Below are 15747 nucleotides of genomic sequence, written 5' to 3'. Positions count from 1 at the left end.
TCTTTTCACTGGCCGGGGGGCTATTGGTGAAGAAAAGACAGGGTTCACAACATATCTGAAGGCAAAAGATGCAGAAAGTTTAACAGTGTTTAAACCAAGGAGACCATGTAATGAAACTACATTGGGAACCAAATATGTTAAACAGAAGTAGAGAGGTTCTGGTTGAAGTAGAAAAGAGTTATGATAAAACCCTCCCCAATCACACCCACTTGTCCCTTGAAATATGGAATCTGACCATTTTGGAGCCTGGGTGAGATATTACTTTATAAATTAAGAAATATTCTAAATTGTATTGTTGGTTATTATAAAAGTAGGGCCAGGACATGTCTTGCCTTTCTCTCCTTTACCGGACTGCCTCCTGAGAACACAAGGCTTTGAAGCCCTGCAGCAGAACTTGCTGAGTGCTACCTCCAGCTCACATCACTCTTTTTCTCATACCATTTTGCTGAGGGTGAGGGTCAGGGCTCTCTATTATTTACTCTCCTCTTGGCTATCTTTAACTTCTCCTTTAAACCATTGTCATGTCAGATTTTCCATTCTGTCTCCTTATCACTATCATATTCCTAACATGTTCTCACTGCACCTATAACAAAAGGAGGAAGCAATAGTAGTTTCTTAGGACATTCCCACTACTGGTCAAAGCCATGGAGCTGAGCTGTCACTCTTTTCTCAAAATAGCTGATGGTAAATAGCAAACCTTTATCAGAGCCTCCTAAAGGTTCTGGAAATATGTAATGATGACAGGTATCCCCTTGTGATTCTTTCTTTTTTTATGTTATTTATTTATTCATGAGAGAGAGAGAGAGAAAGAGAGAGACATAGGCAGAGAAAGAAGCAGGCTCCATGCAGGAGCCCAATGTGGGACTCGATCCCAGGACTCCAGGACCACACCCTGGGCCAAGGCAGGTGCTAAACCGCTGAGCCATCCAGGGATCCCCTCCCCTTGTGATTCTTATGCACAAAAATTTGAGGACCATATGTCTAATTTTGCTTAGAGTGATACTAGTTAAATATTTATTTGCTCATAACCAAACATGCCAAAGTAGATGAAAATTATTTTTTAATTAGACATCTCACAGAGTTCCTGCTCTCTTTCACTCTCCGCCCTGAATGGACATCCCAAAGCTAGAGGTCAGTGGAAGACTCTTTGTGTCCAATAATGAATTAGCTTTGAAGAGCCAAATGATCTCCAAGGAGCACTCACCCCAGTGCTGCCCATGATCAGAAACAGGGCAATGTGGAAACGTCCAAATCCAATGGTCTCCACAGCATCTTCCACAGTGAATGTCTTTGACTCTAACAAGGAAGGGCAGAATGAAAGGAATGATCTGTGGGAAGCTGATGATTGCCCACTAATAATGAGGAAGAAGATGTTGGGAAACCAATTATAAAAACTAGTAACTACAGGGGGGAATTAAGCAGCACCTTGGGGGTCTGAGACTTCCATGATCATCTTACCTTTTGGTGGTGGCTCTCGGGTCTCCAGGCTCAGCTTCCGGAGGCTAATGATGGTGACCGACTCTGTCTGCTTGGTTGCCATCTTCTAAATGGTCCCAGTTCCCCACACAGCTTGGCTTCCCTGATTGAAGTGGGAGAGGGAAGAAGAAAAATATATAATAGGGTGCACATTTTCCTTTGATCTTCACAGAAAATCTATGAGGTGGGTATTCTAATTCAGCCTCATCTTACATATAAGGAATCTGAGACATGGAGAAGTCAAATGGCCAATTGAGATGATTGGGCTCCAGTGGCTAGTAATTGACCCTGAGTCAGGGCCCAGGTGAGCTGTGGACAATTTGGCCAATAGCATCCTCTACCTGGGAGTGAAGATGGCCTTTGCTACAGAGAAATAATCATAGTAACCTGCACTTTACATTCCCGTAGCTCTTGTGGTTTATTGTGTGCTTTCTATGTAACATTTCATTTCATTTTGACAGAAAACCAGGAACACTTCTTTTTATTGGCTCCATCCCCCTTCATGTATTTAGCCCAAGGAAGGATTCTTAACTCTAGAAATCAAAAGAAAAATAAAACAAAGCTGAGTATCAACTTAGTGAAGTTTTTTCCAAAAGACTTGAAGACATGGAGGGCAGTCCCGGTGGTTTAGCAGTTTAGCACCACCTTCAGCGCAGGGTGTGATCCTGGAGACCTGGGATCGAGTCCTGCGTTGGGCTTCCAGCATGGAGCCTGCTTCTCCCTCTGCCTCTCTCTCTCTCTCTCTCTCAATCTTAAATACATACATACATACATAAATAAATAACTTAAAAAAATATTTGAAGGCATGGTCATTTAACTTCACATTCCTCACAGGATAAATGGAAATCATAACCTGTTCTGTGATGAGATTGTTAGTATTAATATTAGTATCCTCATTTTGATACTAGTACATATTGTAGGTTAAAGCAAGTAGTAATTATATATATTATATAGGATTATATTATATTATAATCAAGGAATTATATTCCTTGATTAGGAACCAAGATTTTTGGTTTAAAGGAAAAAAGATACAAAAATCAAAGAAGTTATATAAAAATCTTATAATTGTAACTTTGAATTGGAAATATTCGTATGAATTCACTATGTATTACATACATATATCCTAACATTATCCACTGGAAGAGCCTGGAAAAAATGACTAATGAGCACTACTAGAGCCCAGATTGTTTTCTTTCCTATTTCCCATTAAAAGAAACCCTGGCGCCTTAGATAAATGGCTAATTCTGGATCTGGGACAGGAAATGTGTAAATTGAGCCTGGAACATCTTGTCATACCAGATAGCATGGAAGATATCAAACACTCCTGGGGTTGTGACAAAAGATTACAAGATTCAACTTGAAAAGGCTCCCATCAGCCAAAGATGGGACAATTTAAACATCAAGAAGAATAATGACTGCAAAGAATCGAAACACATCAAAGATATCAAAATCCATCGTTCATAGCAACACTGAAATGAAAATCTCACTGATCACCTTTGGAGAATACTAAGAAACCAACTCATTACTCTGAAAACTAGTAAATGTATTTCTTGTACAAATTCTTTGAACTTCAGGGTAACCAAACAGTGAAAGAAAACTTTTTTTTAATTTCAGCTAAAACCTGCAGAAAAAAAAAAGGATGGATGGAATTAAATTATTATGATTTTACAACTCGGTGAAATAATGGATCTAGGTAACGATTACCAATGGCTGCTGAACTAGTAGGTGAAAGGCTGATGAAGAGATGGGTAAGAGATGGATAAGACTGGTCACCCTGTAGCCACTGTCAGATCTTAATGTCACTGAAAGAAAGACAATCAGATATCACGTGGTCCCAATGAGCCACAATAAGAGGGAGGTATACAGCATTACTTGTGATGTATTCTCTTAAGAAGAGGTTAAACCAGAATCTGATCAAGCCTCTATCTCTGCCAATTCATACAGGAGATGAAAAAGAAATTCATTAAACTACACCATGTAGCTGCAATAAGAAAAAAAATCCAGAATTAGGGAGTTGGATAAGATAAATGACCCAACTTCTTCAATGAATAAATGGCATGATGAAAGGACAAAAGGAAAACTTACAAAGGAAAAGAACAAATCAAATAAATGATTTGTTCTTATTTGGATCCTCATTCAAAGAGACCAACTGTAAAACAATATCTAAGAGAATGAGGTGAAAAAGAGATGAGAGTAAGGTTAGGGAAATGTAAGTGAGTGCAGAAGTTTGATGATATTAAGGAATCTCTGATGCCATCATTAGGTATGATGATGATATTATGGCTACAACAGAAAAAAAGAATTCTTATATAGTAGAGATACACACTAAAATAGAGATGAAATGAAGGGGATCCCTGGGTTGCTCAGCAGTTTAGTGCCTGCCTTTGGCCCAGGGCGCGATCCTGGAGTCCCAGGATTGAGTCCCAGGATCAAGTCCTGCATCGGGCTTCCGGCATGGAGCCTGCTTCTCCCTCTTCCTGTGTCTCTGCCTCTCTATGTCTATCATAAATAAATAAATCTTTAAAAAAAATAAATAAAATAGAGATGAAATGATATGATGTCTGGGATTCATTTTAAAATAATTTAATGGGAGGGCACCTGGGTGGTTCAGTTGGTTGAGCATCAGACTCTTGATTTTGGCTGAGATAATGATCTCAGGGTCTTGGGATTGAGCCCTTCATTGGGCTCCACTCTAAATGGGGAGTCTGCTCGAGATTCTCTCTCTCCCTCTCCCCCCAAATCCCTCTCTTTCAATAAATAAACAAATCTTTAAAATAATTCAGCATGAAATATGATTCAAATCTTATAGATTCAAATCTTTAAAATAATGGTAGCATGGGATATGGTGCATAAGTAGATGGTCATAAAGAAGAGTAAAGAATGGCTATATGTTGAAAATTATTGAGGATGATGGGTGCATTTGGGATTCATTTTACTATCAGCTTTTGAAAATGTGTAATATTTTTCAAAATAAATAGTTCAAAAAGTGAAGTTCTGAGATTTTAAAATTACATTTCCAATGTCAGGCCACTAGCAAATGACAGAATCAGAACTCAAAGGTACTTTTTTTTTTCAACCAGAATATAGAAATAGCCACAAACCAGTCTATAGCAGCATGTCAAGGTCATCAATGTTTGCTAAGGGTCAGCTCTGTATCTTGTATTGTGTGGGCTCCTGTGAAGACTTTGAAGGAAAGTCTGACATGCTCTCTGCCCTAAGGAGTTTTTATTTGAGTTGGGGACACGAAAGATACACATCAAAACAACTATACTGTAATGTTGATATTATTTGTTTTCTTAAAACACTGTCACAAATACATAAATATTCCCAGATGAGGGATAGATCAATAATGCTCAGAAGTTCATGAAATCCTCTTTCCCATGGGAAAACATGAAAGTACAAAAAGCTATTATTTTCCCAGAATGGAAAAAGTAAAAAATAATTGGCCTTTCAGCCCATCTGTGAGCCTGAAAATCATGACAACAGACTGTTCTAAAACTACTGCTCCCTTTCCAGACATTGTCCAAACACCTTTTGGAGGGTGTTAACTGGTAATCTTTTTTAATGAAGTTATCAGAAAAAAAAATCCCTTTCTTTTGATTATAAAAAGAGACTTCTAGACACATTGGCTATAACAGGGGCACCTGAGTGGCTCAGTAAGTTAAGCATCTAACTCGATTTCGGCTGAGGTCATGATCTCAGGGCAGGTGAAATCAAGTCTTATGACTGCATGCTCAGTGGGGAGCCTGCTGGAGATTCTTTCTCTCTCCCTCTGCCCCTCCCCCTGCACTCTCTCTCACTCTCTCTAAAATAAATAAATAAATAAATAAATATTTTTTTAAAAATTGGCTATAACCATATTTCTAGATATGCAGATGAACTAGTAAAAGATTTAACTTAATCAAAATTTGAAAATGAGGCTATTCAGTGAGAATTGGATAGTGGTGATGACTGTACAACCTTGTACTAAAATTCACCAAATTATATACTTTAAAACGGTAAATTCTATTGCACACAAATTACATCAATTTTTTCCCCCTAAAAAATAGTCATACAAATCATGGCAGCAGACTTACCAACTGAAAGTGATTCTGGCCATTTATAGTCTTAGAGAATAAAACCATTTGGTTAGGTGGGAAAATAATTTTTAAAATCCAAGTTCATTTTAAGTTCAGTTACAAATAAAATGCTTAACAATAAGCTCAATCTTCAATCAACATTTAATCTCTCCTACAGTCAAGTTTTATGACTTCTCCTAGCAATCAAAACATGTTTTACAATTTTAACAATCACAAAGGCTTACTTTTAGAATAATAAAACAACCTCCAGCAACCTCCTTCTCCTTTTTATAGTAAGCAGCAAGAAAAGAAACCCAAGAAATCTGCCATTTACGATTGAGCAGAGCAAGTTTTAATTCGTATGCTTTACTCCGACCAGGTAGTTCCACGGGTCATAAATAATCTACATTCCTCCCTTCTCTTATCAGCAAAAAGAATTCATCACAGAGGGCCTGGCAAAAGGTGTTAGGTCCAAGATAATTACTTCACAGCTTTCTTAAATGAAAGCTGATCCCAGAAAGGGAGATTCACATTTGTGATTTCATATATTTTTTTTACGTTTTTATTTTTAAGTAATCTCTACAAGGTGGGGCTTTAATTTACAACCCTGAGATCAAGAGTCACATGCTCTATCGACTGAGCTCGCCAGGCAGGCACCTCATATGATTTCATATTTTTCTTGATTGAAGAGGAGATTCACATTATTTTGTTTCTATACATGAATGAAACTAAAATGTAACATGGTTTTAGGCAACCAATGGGATAACAAAAAGAGAATTCCTTTTTGGTCATGATGTTGGACTTCAAAAAACAAATATAATCTTCACATATAATGCTTGGTCCTGAAGTGAGCAATATTTATTTATATGGTTGTTAAAAAGGGGGGGGGGGGGCAGCCTGGGTGGCTCAGCGGTTTAGCACCACCTTTGGCCCAGGGTGTGATCCTGGAGACCCCGGATCAAGTCCCACGTGGGGCTCCCTGCATGGAGCCTGCTTCTCCCTCTGCCTGTGTCTCTGCCTCTCTCTCTCTCTCTCTCTCTCTCTCTCTGTCTCTCATGAATAAATAAAATCTTTTAAATAATTTTAAAAAGGACTTCATTTTCAGGTTTAGAGTCAACATTTGAATAAAATACATAGACCTGATTGTGGTTTCAGAACTGACTGGAAATGTTAATACCCTCAACAATGAGTAAAATAATCCATGATAAACAAGAGCTGGAAGTCAGGAAAGATGGCAGGATGGGCAGGCATCCCACCTGCAGGATCAGCATGAGAACCAGAGTTATCAATATACTATCTATAATCACAAAAACAACTAAGAGGGCAACTAAAAATAAAAGCAAGGAAAAGAATAAGAACAATTTGAGAATTTACATAAAATGCAAATATATACACCAAGACTGTACGTTTTATAATTTACATAGATACATAAAAATACCATTACAGTGACTACAGGGCAAAAGGAATGAGAGCTTGGGATGTGGGTGAACGGGAATGAAAAAATACATACACACATATGAGACAGGACGGTGTATGTGTGCCAGGTATGGCAGTGCATCAGTGCTATGTTGAAGACAGCTCCCACCTGCTTTTGAGGGCAGCTTGTGCACATCTCTTTCCACCTCTGTATTCAATAACATCACGTTGGTAATTTAAAACCAGCCGTAGTGGGAATATAACTCTAGGGAAATCAGCAAACGCTACAATCCAGGTACCATCCCCCTCCACTCTGTTATTAAACACAGCACACCACAAAGCCCCAGTTCTTCCTTCCCAGTGACTCCCAGCTTCAAGAAGGAGGTGGTTTGTGATGTGGAGAACAAAGGTAGAAAAGAAAAAAAATTAAATTTCCTTATAATTTACAGCTCATTGACAAGTACTTAGGATGGGCAAGGTGACCTTCTTCCAGGAACTCAACTACCTCAGTGTTGATGCTTTGCTAGAGGCAAAAACTAGCTTGACATTAGCCTGACCTCCAGGATCCTATAAGTCTTCTTTATATATAAAAATCCCTTTGGAAATTTCCTTTATCTCTACCCTCCCAGGAAATATGTTAGCAATCATCCTCCAAACATATGGCCTGCTGATAATATATCTGAAGGGTCTCATGACTAAGGTTTTACTAGCCAGCAGTAAGTGACCTTATCCAAACAGCAGCTAGCTCCACAAGGTCCTGGAGAATCTTGCCTCCAAAATCCTTAGAGACTTACTCTCCCTAACCCCCTCCCAACTTGAAAGCATATAACCAGTCACTTCTCACAACCCCAGGGCAGCTCTTTCTGCCCACAGGTCCTGACCCCAAGCTTTAATAAAACCACTTTTTTTTTTTTTTGCACTAAAAATGTCTCAAGAATTCCTTCTTGACCATTTGCTCCTGGACCCCAGCATTTCAACATCAGTACGGAGTGACAGGATGGCTTGAAAACTCTTTCCGGGTGATCCTGATACGGGGAGCCCTACAGCCCCCACCTGAAAACCATTTCAAATAGTTTGTGTCAATTTGGCAAGGTATCAAAAGCTTTAAAAACTAGTTTCAAATGAACTGGTAATCCCCAATTCTAGCAATTTGTCCCAAGGACTTATCTCAAATATGGAAAATGGTCTCTACACAAAGAAGCCTTAAAAATTTTTTTTTAAGTTTATTCGAGTCTATTTTAACAATAGCAAATTGGAAACAGCCTAAGTGTAAAGAGGAAACGGTTATATAACTGATTATACATCTAGCATTCAAGATTATATCTAATGACATTTTAATGACATGAGAAACACTTGCTATTGTTGTTTTTTTTTTTTTAAGATACTTATAAAATATTAGGAGAATGGCAAAGAGGCCTGGATCATCTTTTGTATAAGCAGTGAATAATGGATTGATACTGCTTAGTTGATAAACTAAAAAATAAAATACAATTATGTTGTTTTAACTTTAATCACCAGACGGGCAGCCCGGGTAGCTCGGTGGTTTAGTGCCGCCTTCGACCCAGGGCCTGATCCTGGAGACCCAGGATCGAGTCCCATGTCAGGCTCCCTGCGTGGAGCCTGCTTCTCCCTCTGCCTGTGTCTCTGCCTCTCTCTTCTCTCTCTCTCCCCCTCTCTCTCTGTGTCTCTCATAAATAAATAAATAAAATCTAAAAAAAAAAAAAAAACAAAAGAATTTTCTCTGGAGATGGGAAATCAAGTCAGGAGATTGTTTGTTATAAACTCAGTAGGAGAGCCTGGGTGGCTCACTCGGTCAGACGCTTTGATTTATTGCCATGGGCACTTATTACTTCAACATAAAAATTATAAAATTCAATAAATGTAAACAGATTATCTGCAACATACATGTTTAACAAAGGCTCCTGCAGGTCAGGAAGGGAATAATGCAGGGGTCAAAACATGAGGGACGAACACAGAAAAATACATACAGTGGCTGATAAATAAAATTATGTTCAACCTACCTTCAAATTAAAAATAGTTGTTATTTTTCTTTATCATATTGATTACACTCCGTGAAAGGGAAATAGGCACTCACATTATGGCTGGGAGTGTACATTGTTACAACCTTTCCAGAAGGCAATTAGGCAGAGAGGAAAGAATATTGACCAAGCAATTTCACTCCTAGGATTCATCAGAATGGAAGAGTCAAGAGGTGGACAAAGATACATACAAGGAAGCCACCACTCAGCTGTTGCAGCAACAGAACTGGATACAACCTCCATGCCCACCAGTAGAGAGGTGGCTAAACAATACCACTTAAAACCTCTTAGCGAAAGCCTATTTAGTGCTGAAAGGCATTTTCCAAGAGGTGTATACATAATGCAGACATGTCCATAACATATAGATATGTATATACTGATCCCAATTTATAAAACGTCATTTAAATACATACCTTCATGGAGATTTCAGGAGAAATGTCCAAAACTGTGTTTTAGGGAATATTTGTGGAGCACAACAGAATATAATGAAAGGGCCCCTACCCTGAAGGACCTTCAGTCTAATGGGGGAGCAAAGGTGGGGAGTCAGGAGGGAACAGTGTGGTCCCAGGGTTAAGCCGTGGATGCTCTGGCACACAAGGGAGGACCCCCTCCTCCAAGGAGTCCTGAGACCTGGGGAGGCCTCTGCAAGCAGTTCTAAGTGGAAGCCTGAAGAATGAGCGAGCACCAGCCACAAGAACAAGGGAGAAAAGGGCAAGGAGAATGTAGGGTTTCTTCTCATTCTTTCTTCCTTATGCTTATCTCATTGTTTGACTTTTTAGAAAGGCTACTTCTTTTAACATAAACATTCTTTTTGGGAAATGAACCGACATAGAGTTGACATGTTGCTCACGGTGCTAATCCCAAGCAGGCCTATGCATGCCCCCCACCCCCACCACTGCCCTCCATCACTGGCCATGACCTATTGGGTCAATACCTAACCCAGACACAATCAAGTCGCTGACTGACACCTGATGGTAGTGATGGTTGTACAACATTGTATCTTATACAACTAAATGCCACTAGGAGAGCCTGGGTGGGTCAGTTGGTCAAGCATCTGACTCTTTATTTCAGCTCAGGTCATGATCCCAGGATCTTAAGATTCATCCTTGAGCCAGGCTCTGCAGTCAGCGGGGAGTCTGCTAGAGATTCTCCTTCTCCCTCTGCCCCTCCCTGCACTTGCTCTCTCTCCCTCTCTAAAATAAATACATAAATCTTTTAAAAATGCCACTGAATTGTTCACTTTAAAATTGGTATAATGGTAAGTTTTATGTTATGCATATTGTACAATTTCAAAAATCAAAATAACAAGGAAAACCATTTGCAAATATGTGTGTATGTGTGTAGACACTCAGCAAATAAATGTCGGTAATACATATTAGCCATAAATTACAAGAAAAACATTAGACTCAAATAGATTGATGGGCATGTTACATGAACAAGCCATTCACAAGAAAATATATAAATTGTAAGCAAAACTGGAGAACTGTTTATCTTCTGTAATAACTGACAAAATTAGAGTCACAAAAAATCCTTGGGTATCATTTTATACCTACTAAATTAACAAGCGTAAGAAGGAAGAAAGGGGGGCACCTGGGTGGCTCAGTGGTTTAGGCTCAATCATCTGCCTTTGGCTCAGGTCATGATCCCAGGGTCCTGGGATCAAGCCCCCTGTCAGGCTCCCTGCTCAGCAGACAGCCTGCTCCTCTCTCTCTTTCTGCCCCTCCCTGCCCCCCACTTGTGCTCTCTCTCAAATAAATAAAATCTTAAAAAAAAAAAAAGGACTGAGGAAGAAGAAGGGAAAAGGGATGGCAAGGAGGGATGAAAGGAGGGAGAAGGAAATCAGTAGCTATGGTGAGACTGAACGGAATCCATTTCTCCTATTTCAGTTCCTTCTCTGAAAATAGAAATAATACCTGTCTGTGGGAGAAGTAGCTGGCTGCCTTCCCAGTAACATCTTCCTCTGTACCCTACTGATGAGAGTGGCCACCCAGAGGCAGGTGGAGGCTGGGGTGGGGGTGGGGGGCTTCTGAGAAGGCCTTTTGCCCCTACCCCTCTCTACTGTTCAGTGGCTGGTGCTTCTTCAGACATCTTGGGTCATGATGCAAATATGGAAACTTTGGGCCAAGTCTGGCAGGGCATAAGCGAGGAAAAGCCTAGATCCTCTCTGACAGCTGTAGACCACTTACCTTCAGATATCTACTTGGGAAAAAATTAAGCTCTCTGTTCAAGATGCTGTTATTTCTTTCTGGTTTCTGGTCCTTGATGTTGTGAACATTTTTTTTTTTTTTTTTTAGGCTAGTCAAGTGTAGCAGTGGGAAAGAAGGAACAAAGAAATCTGCAGTTGGCTGTGATCAATGCACACACCACTTCACTCAGACCAGCCAACTGTGTGTAATTCTTAACTGATAAGCTTCCTTCTTAAGTCTGTTACAAGGATTAAATGTGATGATGTTTGTGTACTATGGCACAGTGCCCATTGCAAAATAAGCAGCCATGGGAGTTCTGTTTCTCATCTTTGAATAAAGGTATCAAATAAATGTCTAAAATTTCACTGTAATCACAAATCAAATACACACAGGGTTAAGGTTTGAAGTATTTTCAGATTATCAAATGTGTATCTCTCCAAAAGCATTTACTGCTAATATTCTGCTAACATTAGAACATACTGGGCTCAAATGAAAAACTACCAAAGTGGGAAAAAAAAAAAAAAGCTACTTATTTTCTGAAGTAGATTGACTTTATTCCAAGGGTAGACTTAAGTGGTGTTAGGAAGCCATCACATGTGTTACATGACTGTTGAAACATAAGATCTCAAAACTTCTCCAAACGGATGTATCTACACCGATACCATCCAAATCAGTCACTTCATCTTACTTAGGAAAGGCACAACAAAATCAATAACTTTTACCAAAGACATTACTTTTTTTTTTCGTAGGCTCCCCACTTGGGAGTCCAACATAGGGCTCAAACTCACAACCCTTGAGCTGAGATTGAGCGGGACAGATGTTTAACCAACTGAGCCACCCAGGTGCCCCTGTTCTGCATTGCTTTAAATGGTAAAATCAGTATGTATGACAGAAAAGGAAAAAACCTTCCAAACTCCAGTTTGGAATGGCCTAGTAGGTATTAGGGTAGGGTGGGTGTGCAGGAAAGGGGCATCAGTGATGTGTGACTCACTCAAACTCCACTCAGAGGAGCGAGCCTGGCCCTCACCCAGCCACTGAAAGTGTTCCTGGTCCCAGTTGTAACACTGATCTAAGCCCAGCACAGGATGGAAGAAACGAATACATACATTACCTGCAGCAGAGAAAGCTCCCATTCCTGCCCTGTCAGGTCATTACAGGGTCTTCAACAACAAAATGGACACGTTTTTGGTGGAACATGTTGGGTGGAGGGCCACAGAGGTGTTGATAGGAGATATATCAGGATTTGGGCATTCGCATCTGTGCATTATGAATGAGCTTACATTCCAAGTCACTAAGAAGACATTCAAACATTAACTCAAAGTTAATGTGCACGGAGTATATTCTCAGTATTTTCTAGAGTTTCAGCCAAAAGTTTCATAAAGAAAAAGTTTTCATTAAAAAGAGGACAGGCGTGCTGGGAGGCTCAATCAGGTAAGCATCCAACTCTTGGCTTTGGTTCAGGTCATGATCTCACAGTCATGGGATTAAACCCCATGTCAGCCTCTGTGCTCAGCATGGAGTCTGCTTCAGATTCTCTCTCCCATTTACTCTCTCTCTCAAATAAATAAATGACTATCTTAAAAAAAAAAAAAAAAAAAAGGAAACAAAAAGAGGACAAAATGTTCCACAGGGATGAGAAACATTGCAGATGGAGTGCTGGAAAAGCTGGGTTAGCATCTTCTGTGGTCTCCCTAAACCATTCTAAATCTCTTCTTAGGAAGAGGATGGATAGATGGTGGATGAATAATCAGTAAGACCAACTCAAGAAAAGAAGAAATAGCATGGGGGAAGAATGTTTCCCACCTCTCATCATCAGTTCCTTAAAAATTACAATGAGAATGTAACCCGGGACCAAGCTTCAAAGAATCTGTAAGAACTGACAAACTGAGGATCTACTCTGAAATTCAAAAGGCTCACATGGCCATTCAAGCTTCATTAAAACAGATTGTAAGGCACTGATGGGCTCTTAATTCTATTGCATTTTCCTATACTAAATTTTTTAGCCAGAAATAATTGAGCCACAGTAGAGCTTTTTAAAAGTAAACATGCTTGCGTGTGTGTGACGCAATTTGTTTTGCAATATCATCAGTAAGAGTGAAATTTTCATACTCCATGTGACTTCAGCCAAGTACAACTGGTCAAACCCCTACCTCCCACCAACTCCAAAGCAGAAGTAAATCTAGATCCATGTTGCCTATCAGAGTTTCTTACCTCTGTATATTCCTTGGAAAGCTTTCCAGTTTCAGGTTCTTTTGCTCACACAGCAGTTAGATCCCTGTTGGCCCCTGGAGGGGCTTCTGGACTAACCAGATCAAGAAGCCCAGCCCCCAGGTCTTCTCCTCCCCTTTTGGCTCAGTTCTGTGAACAGAATTTCTTAAAGAGCAATCGTGCATCCTGCACAAGTGAGTGACATCCAGGGAACACCCCCTTTCCTGTAGCTCTTTACCCAAAACCTTTTTAAAGGGGAAATTACATCTCTTATTGAGATGGAAGGAGGATTCCAAAACTTAGAGAAAACTAGCAGTTCTTAGGAAGGCCATGGAGACTCCTGGAAGAGAGGGGGTCTAAGCAAGGGGTAGAAGGAAGCTTTGCCCTTTCAAATCTTTTCTCAAAGCCATCACTGCTTAGAATTAAAGGGCAAAAAGCTGGTGACCTGTCTAAGCACAGCATGTTTTTAGGTAGTGAGAAGGGCAGTGATGAGCTGAGAATCTAGAAACTAACTGCCCAGTGACTTGGCTTCTCCAGACATAAACACTTACATGTTGTTTCTGACTGTTCTTCCCTTCAAGCCATGTCACTGGCTGAGCACCTGGTCCATGCCCGGTGTCTGACACTCACCTTCCACAACCCAGAGGGGTGGAGATCACTATCCCCACTTCCTACCTGAGATACATGAGCTATCAACGAGCATTCTTAGGTCCACTTGCTTTAATCCTTGAACATTTGTTGAGCATCTCATTCATTGTGCCTTAAATTGTGCTAGACAATTCATGACATTGACAAAGAAGGTGGCATGAAAGCTTTCTTGGATGTGAGCAATGACAGTTCTGTGAGTACCAGTCAATCCCACTATGTGGAGGGGCAGGAGGAAGCTAAAAAAAAATAGAGATCTGTCCAAAAGGTAAGTTTGGATTTGGTCAGATATTCTGGAATCTTTAGAACAAGATATTCTGTAGAAAGTGCCCTGTGGGGCGTCTGGCTAGTGCAGTCCTAAGAGCATGTGTCTCTAGATCATGTGGTCGGGAGTATGATTCCCATGTTGAGGGTAGAGTCTACCTTAAAAAAATTTTAATATATATATATATTTTTTAAAGTACCCTGTAAACTGTAAAACGCTGTACCAATGTTAACAATGCCTAATTCTACTGGTAGAGTTACCATGAAGACTGTGATTAACTTGGATAATGGTCACTCAGGCTAAATAGTTGATGACACATGTATTTCTCTATACATATACCTGGCTCTTAGGACTTTGCCAATCCAGGAGTGATAGAAATGGGTTCAGGGCCAACAGATCCAGAGAGTGTCAGGGAAGACTGTCTGGCGGCCTCCTTTCTGGCAAGCTGTTTTCCAGAACTTTCTCAAACCTAAAATCTTTTTCTCCAGTTCCTGCAGCATAATGTGTATCCAGCAAACAGACGCTGATGATGTCATGTTGTCACACTTCATTCCACAGGATTTAACAATGCAGACAGCCACACCGGGCCCGCCCTCGCGTCCACACAGAGAACATTACCCTTGCTTTCCCACCTGCAGTAAAAATTCATGAGAAAGTTCCTAATCCTATGAAGCTTAGCCCCAGGCAAAGAGAAAAGGTGTCTGAGGAACCAGGAAATGAAAGAATAAAATAAACATAATCCTCTGGAATTAGTTTGTGTAACCCTATTGTTTAGCTTTGGCCTGTATTTATCAATACTGAATTTTATGGAATAATTTTGAACAAAGACAACTTAAAGAACAAGGGAATGGCCCAGAATACAATATTTATAATATTGCAAGAAAACATCAGTGTGGCCCTCCCCGTTTCTCAATCATTTTAATGTTTGACGATTATGACCCAACTTGAGGTCGGTTCCCCTATAACATGGTTAGGTTGTATCAAATCCCAAGGCTTATAAGTAAAATATACATGGCTTCCCGCCTCCAGATAGCCAAGAACAGTCATCCCATCGACTGCCTTGCACAGGCTGATGTTGAAGACAAGGCTGAACTTCTTTGGCCGCCGAGAGGAGATGGCCAGCGCCGGACCTGCAACTACTCCTCTGCTGTCCCATCCAGGATGTATTTAAAGGAGAAAGGAGCAAACTTGTAACCAGCCCCGACGTAGAACTTGTTCTGGAACTCCACCCTTGGAGGGGAGGGGGCAAGAAAAAGCAAAATTAAACACATAAGCAAGAGGCTGGGGTCAGGAAGCCACACCTGAAGGCACCCAGGCTGGTGGCCACCACAGGGATCATCTGGAGCTTTTTAAAACACTTCCCTTGCCCCTCACTTACACCTTTTCCTTCCTCTCCCACACTACTTCATCCAGGCCTCTGCCACCCTGCTCCGAGACTGTGAAGAACAACCCTC

General features: G+C 40.4%; 2 protein-coding genes across 37 annotated transcripts in view; both read right to left on the bottom strand.

The window, feature by feature from the left end:
- Window positions 1–13641, bottom strand: part of SVOPL (SVOP like) — a 96301-nt gene extending 82660 nt beyond the window's left edge. Inside the window, exons 1-4 of one of the 3 annotated variants that reach the window (XM_072762950.1) lie at window positions 13387–13641; window positions 12287–12466; window positions 1459–1579; window positions 1205–1296 (exon numbers count right to left, since the gene is read on the bottom strand). In XM_072762950.1, the coding sequence (XP_072619051.1) occupies window positions 1205–1296; window positions 1459–1540 (174 nt within the window). In that variant the 5' untranslated portion in view covers window positions 1541–1579; window positions 12287–12466; window positions 13387–13641. Of the gene's footprint in view, window positions 1–1204; window positions 1297–1458; window positions 1580–5552; window positions 5912–12286; window positions 12467–13386 lie in introns of those variants that run through there. The other 2 variants (XM_072762952.1, XM_072762953.1) reach the window with 2 other exon arrangements.
- Window positions 13642–15042: 1401 nt separating this feature from the next.
- The window catches only part of ATP6V0A4 (ATPase H+ transporting V0 subunit a4), an 83388-nt gene continuing 82683 nt past the window's right edge, over window positions 15043–15747 (bottom strand). For all 34 annotated transcript variants that reach the window (XM_072762941.1, XM_025982187.2, XM_025982189.2 and 31 more), the window contains one exon: window positions 15043–15523. In XM_072762941.1, the coding sequence (XP_072619042.1) occupies window positions 15430–15523 (94 nt within the window). In that variant the 3' untranslated portion in view covers window positions 15043–15429. The remainder of the gene's footprint in view (window positions 15524–15747) is intronic.

The sequence above is a fragment of the Vulpes vulpes genome, chromosome 7 (genome assembly GCF_048418805.1).
Source record: "Vulpes vulpes isolate BD-2025 chromosome 7, VulVul3, whole genome shotgun sequence".
Lineage (NCBI taxonomy): Eukaryota > Metazoa > Chordata > Mammalia > Carnivora > Canidae > Vulpes > Vulpes vulpes.
This window is presented reverse-complemented; position numbering and strand designations above follow the sequence as displayed.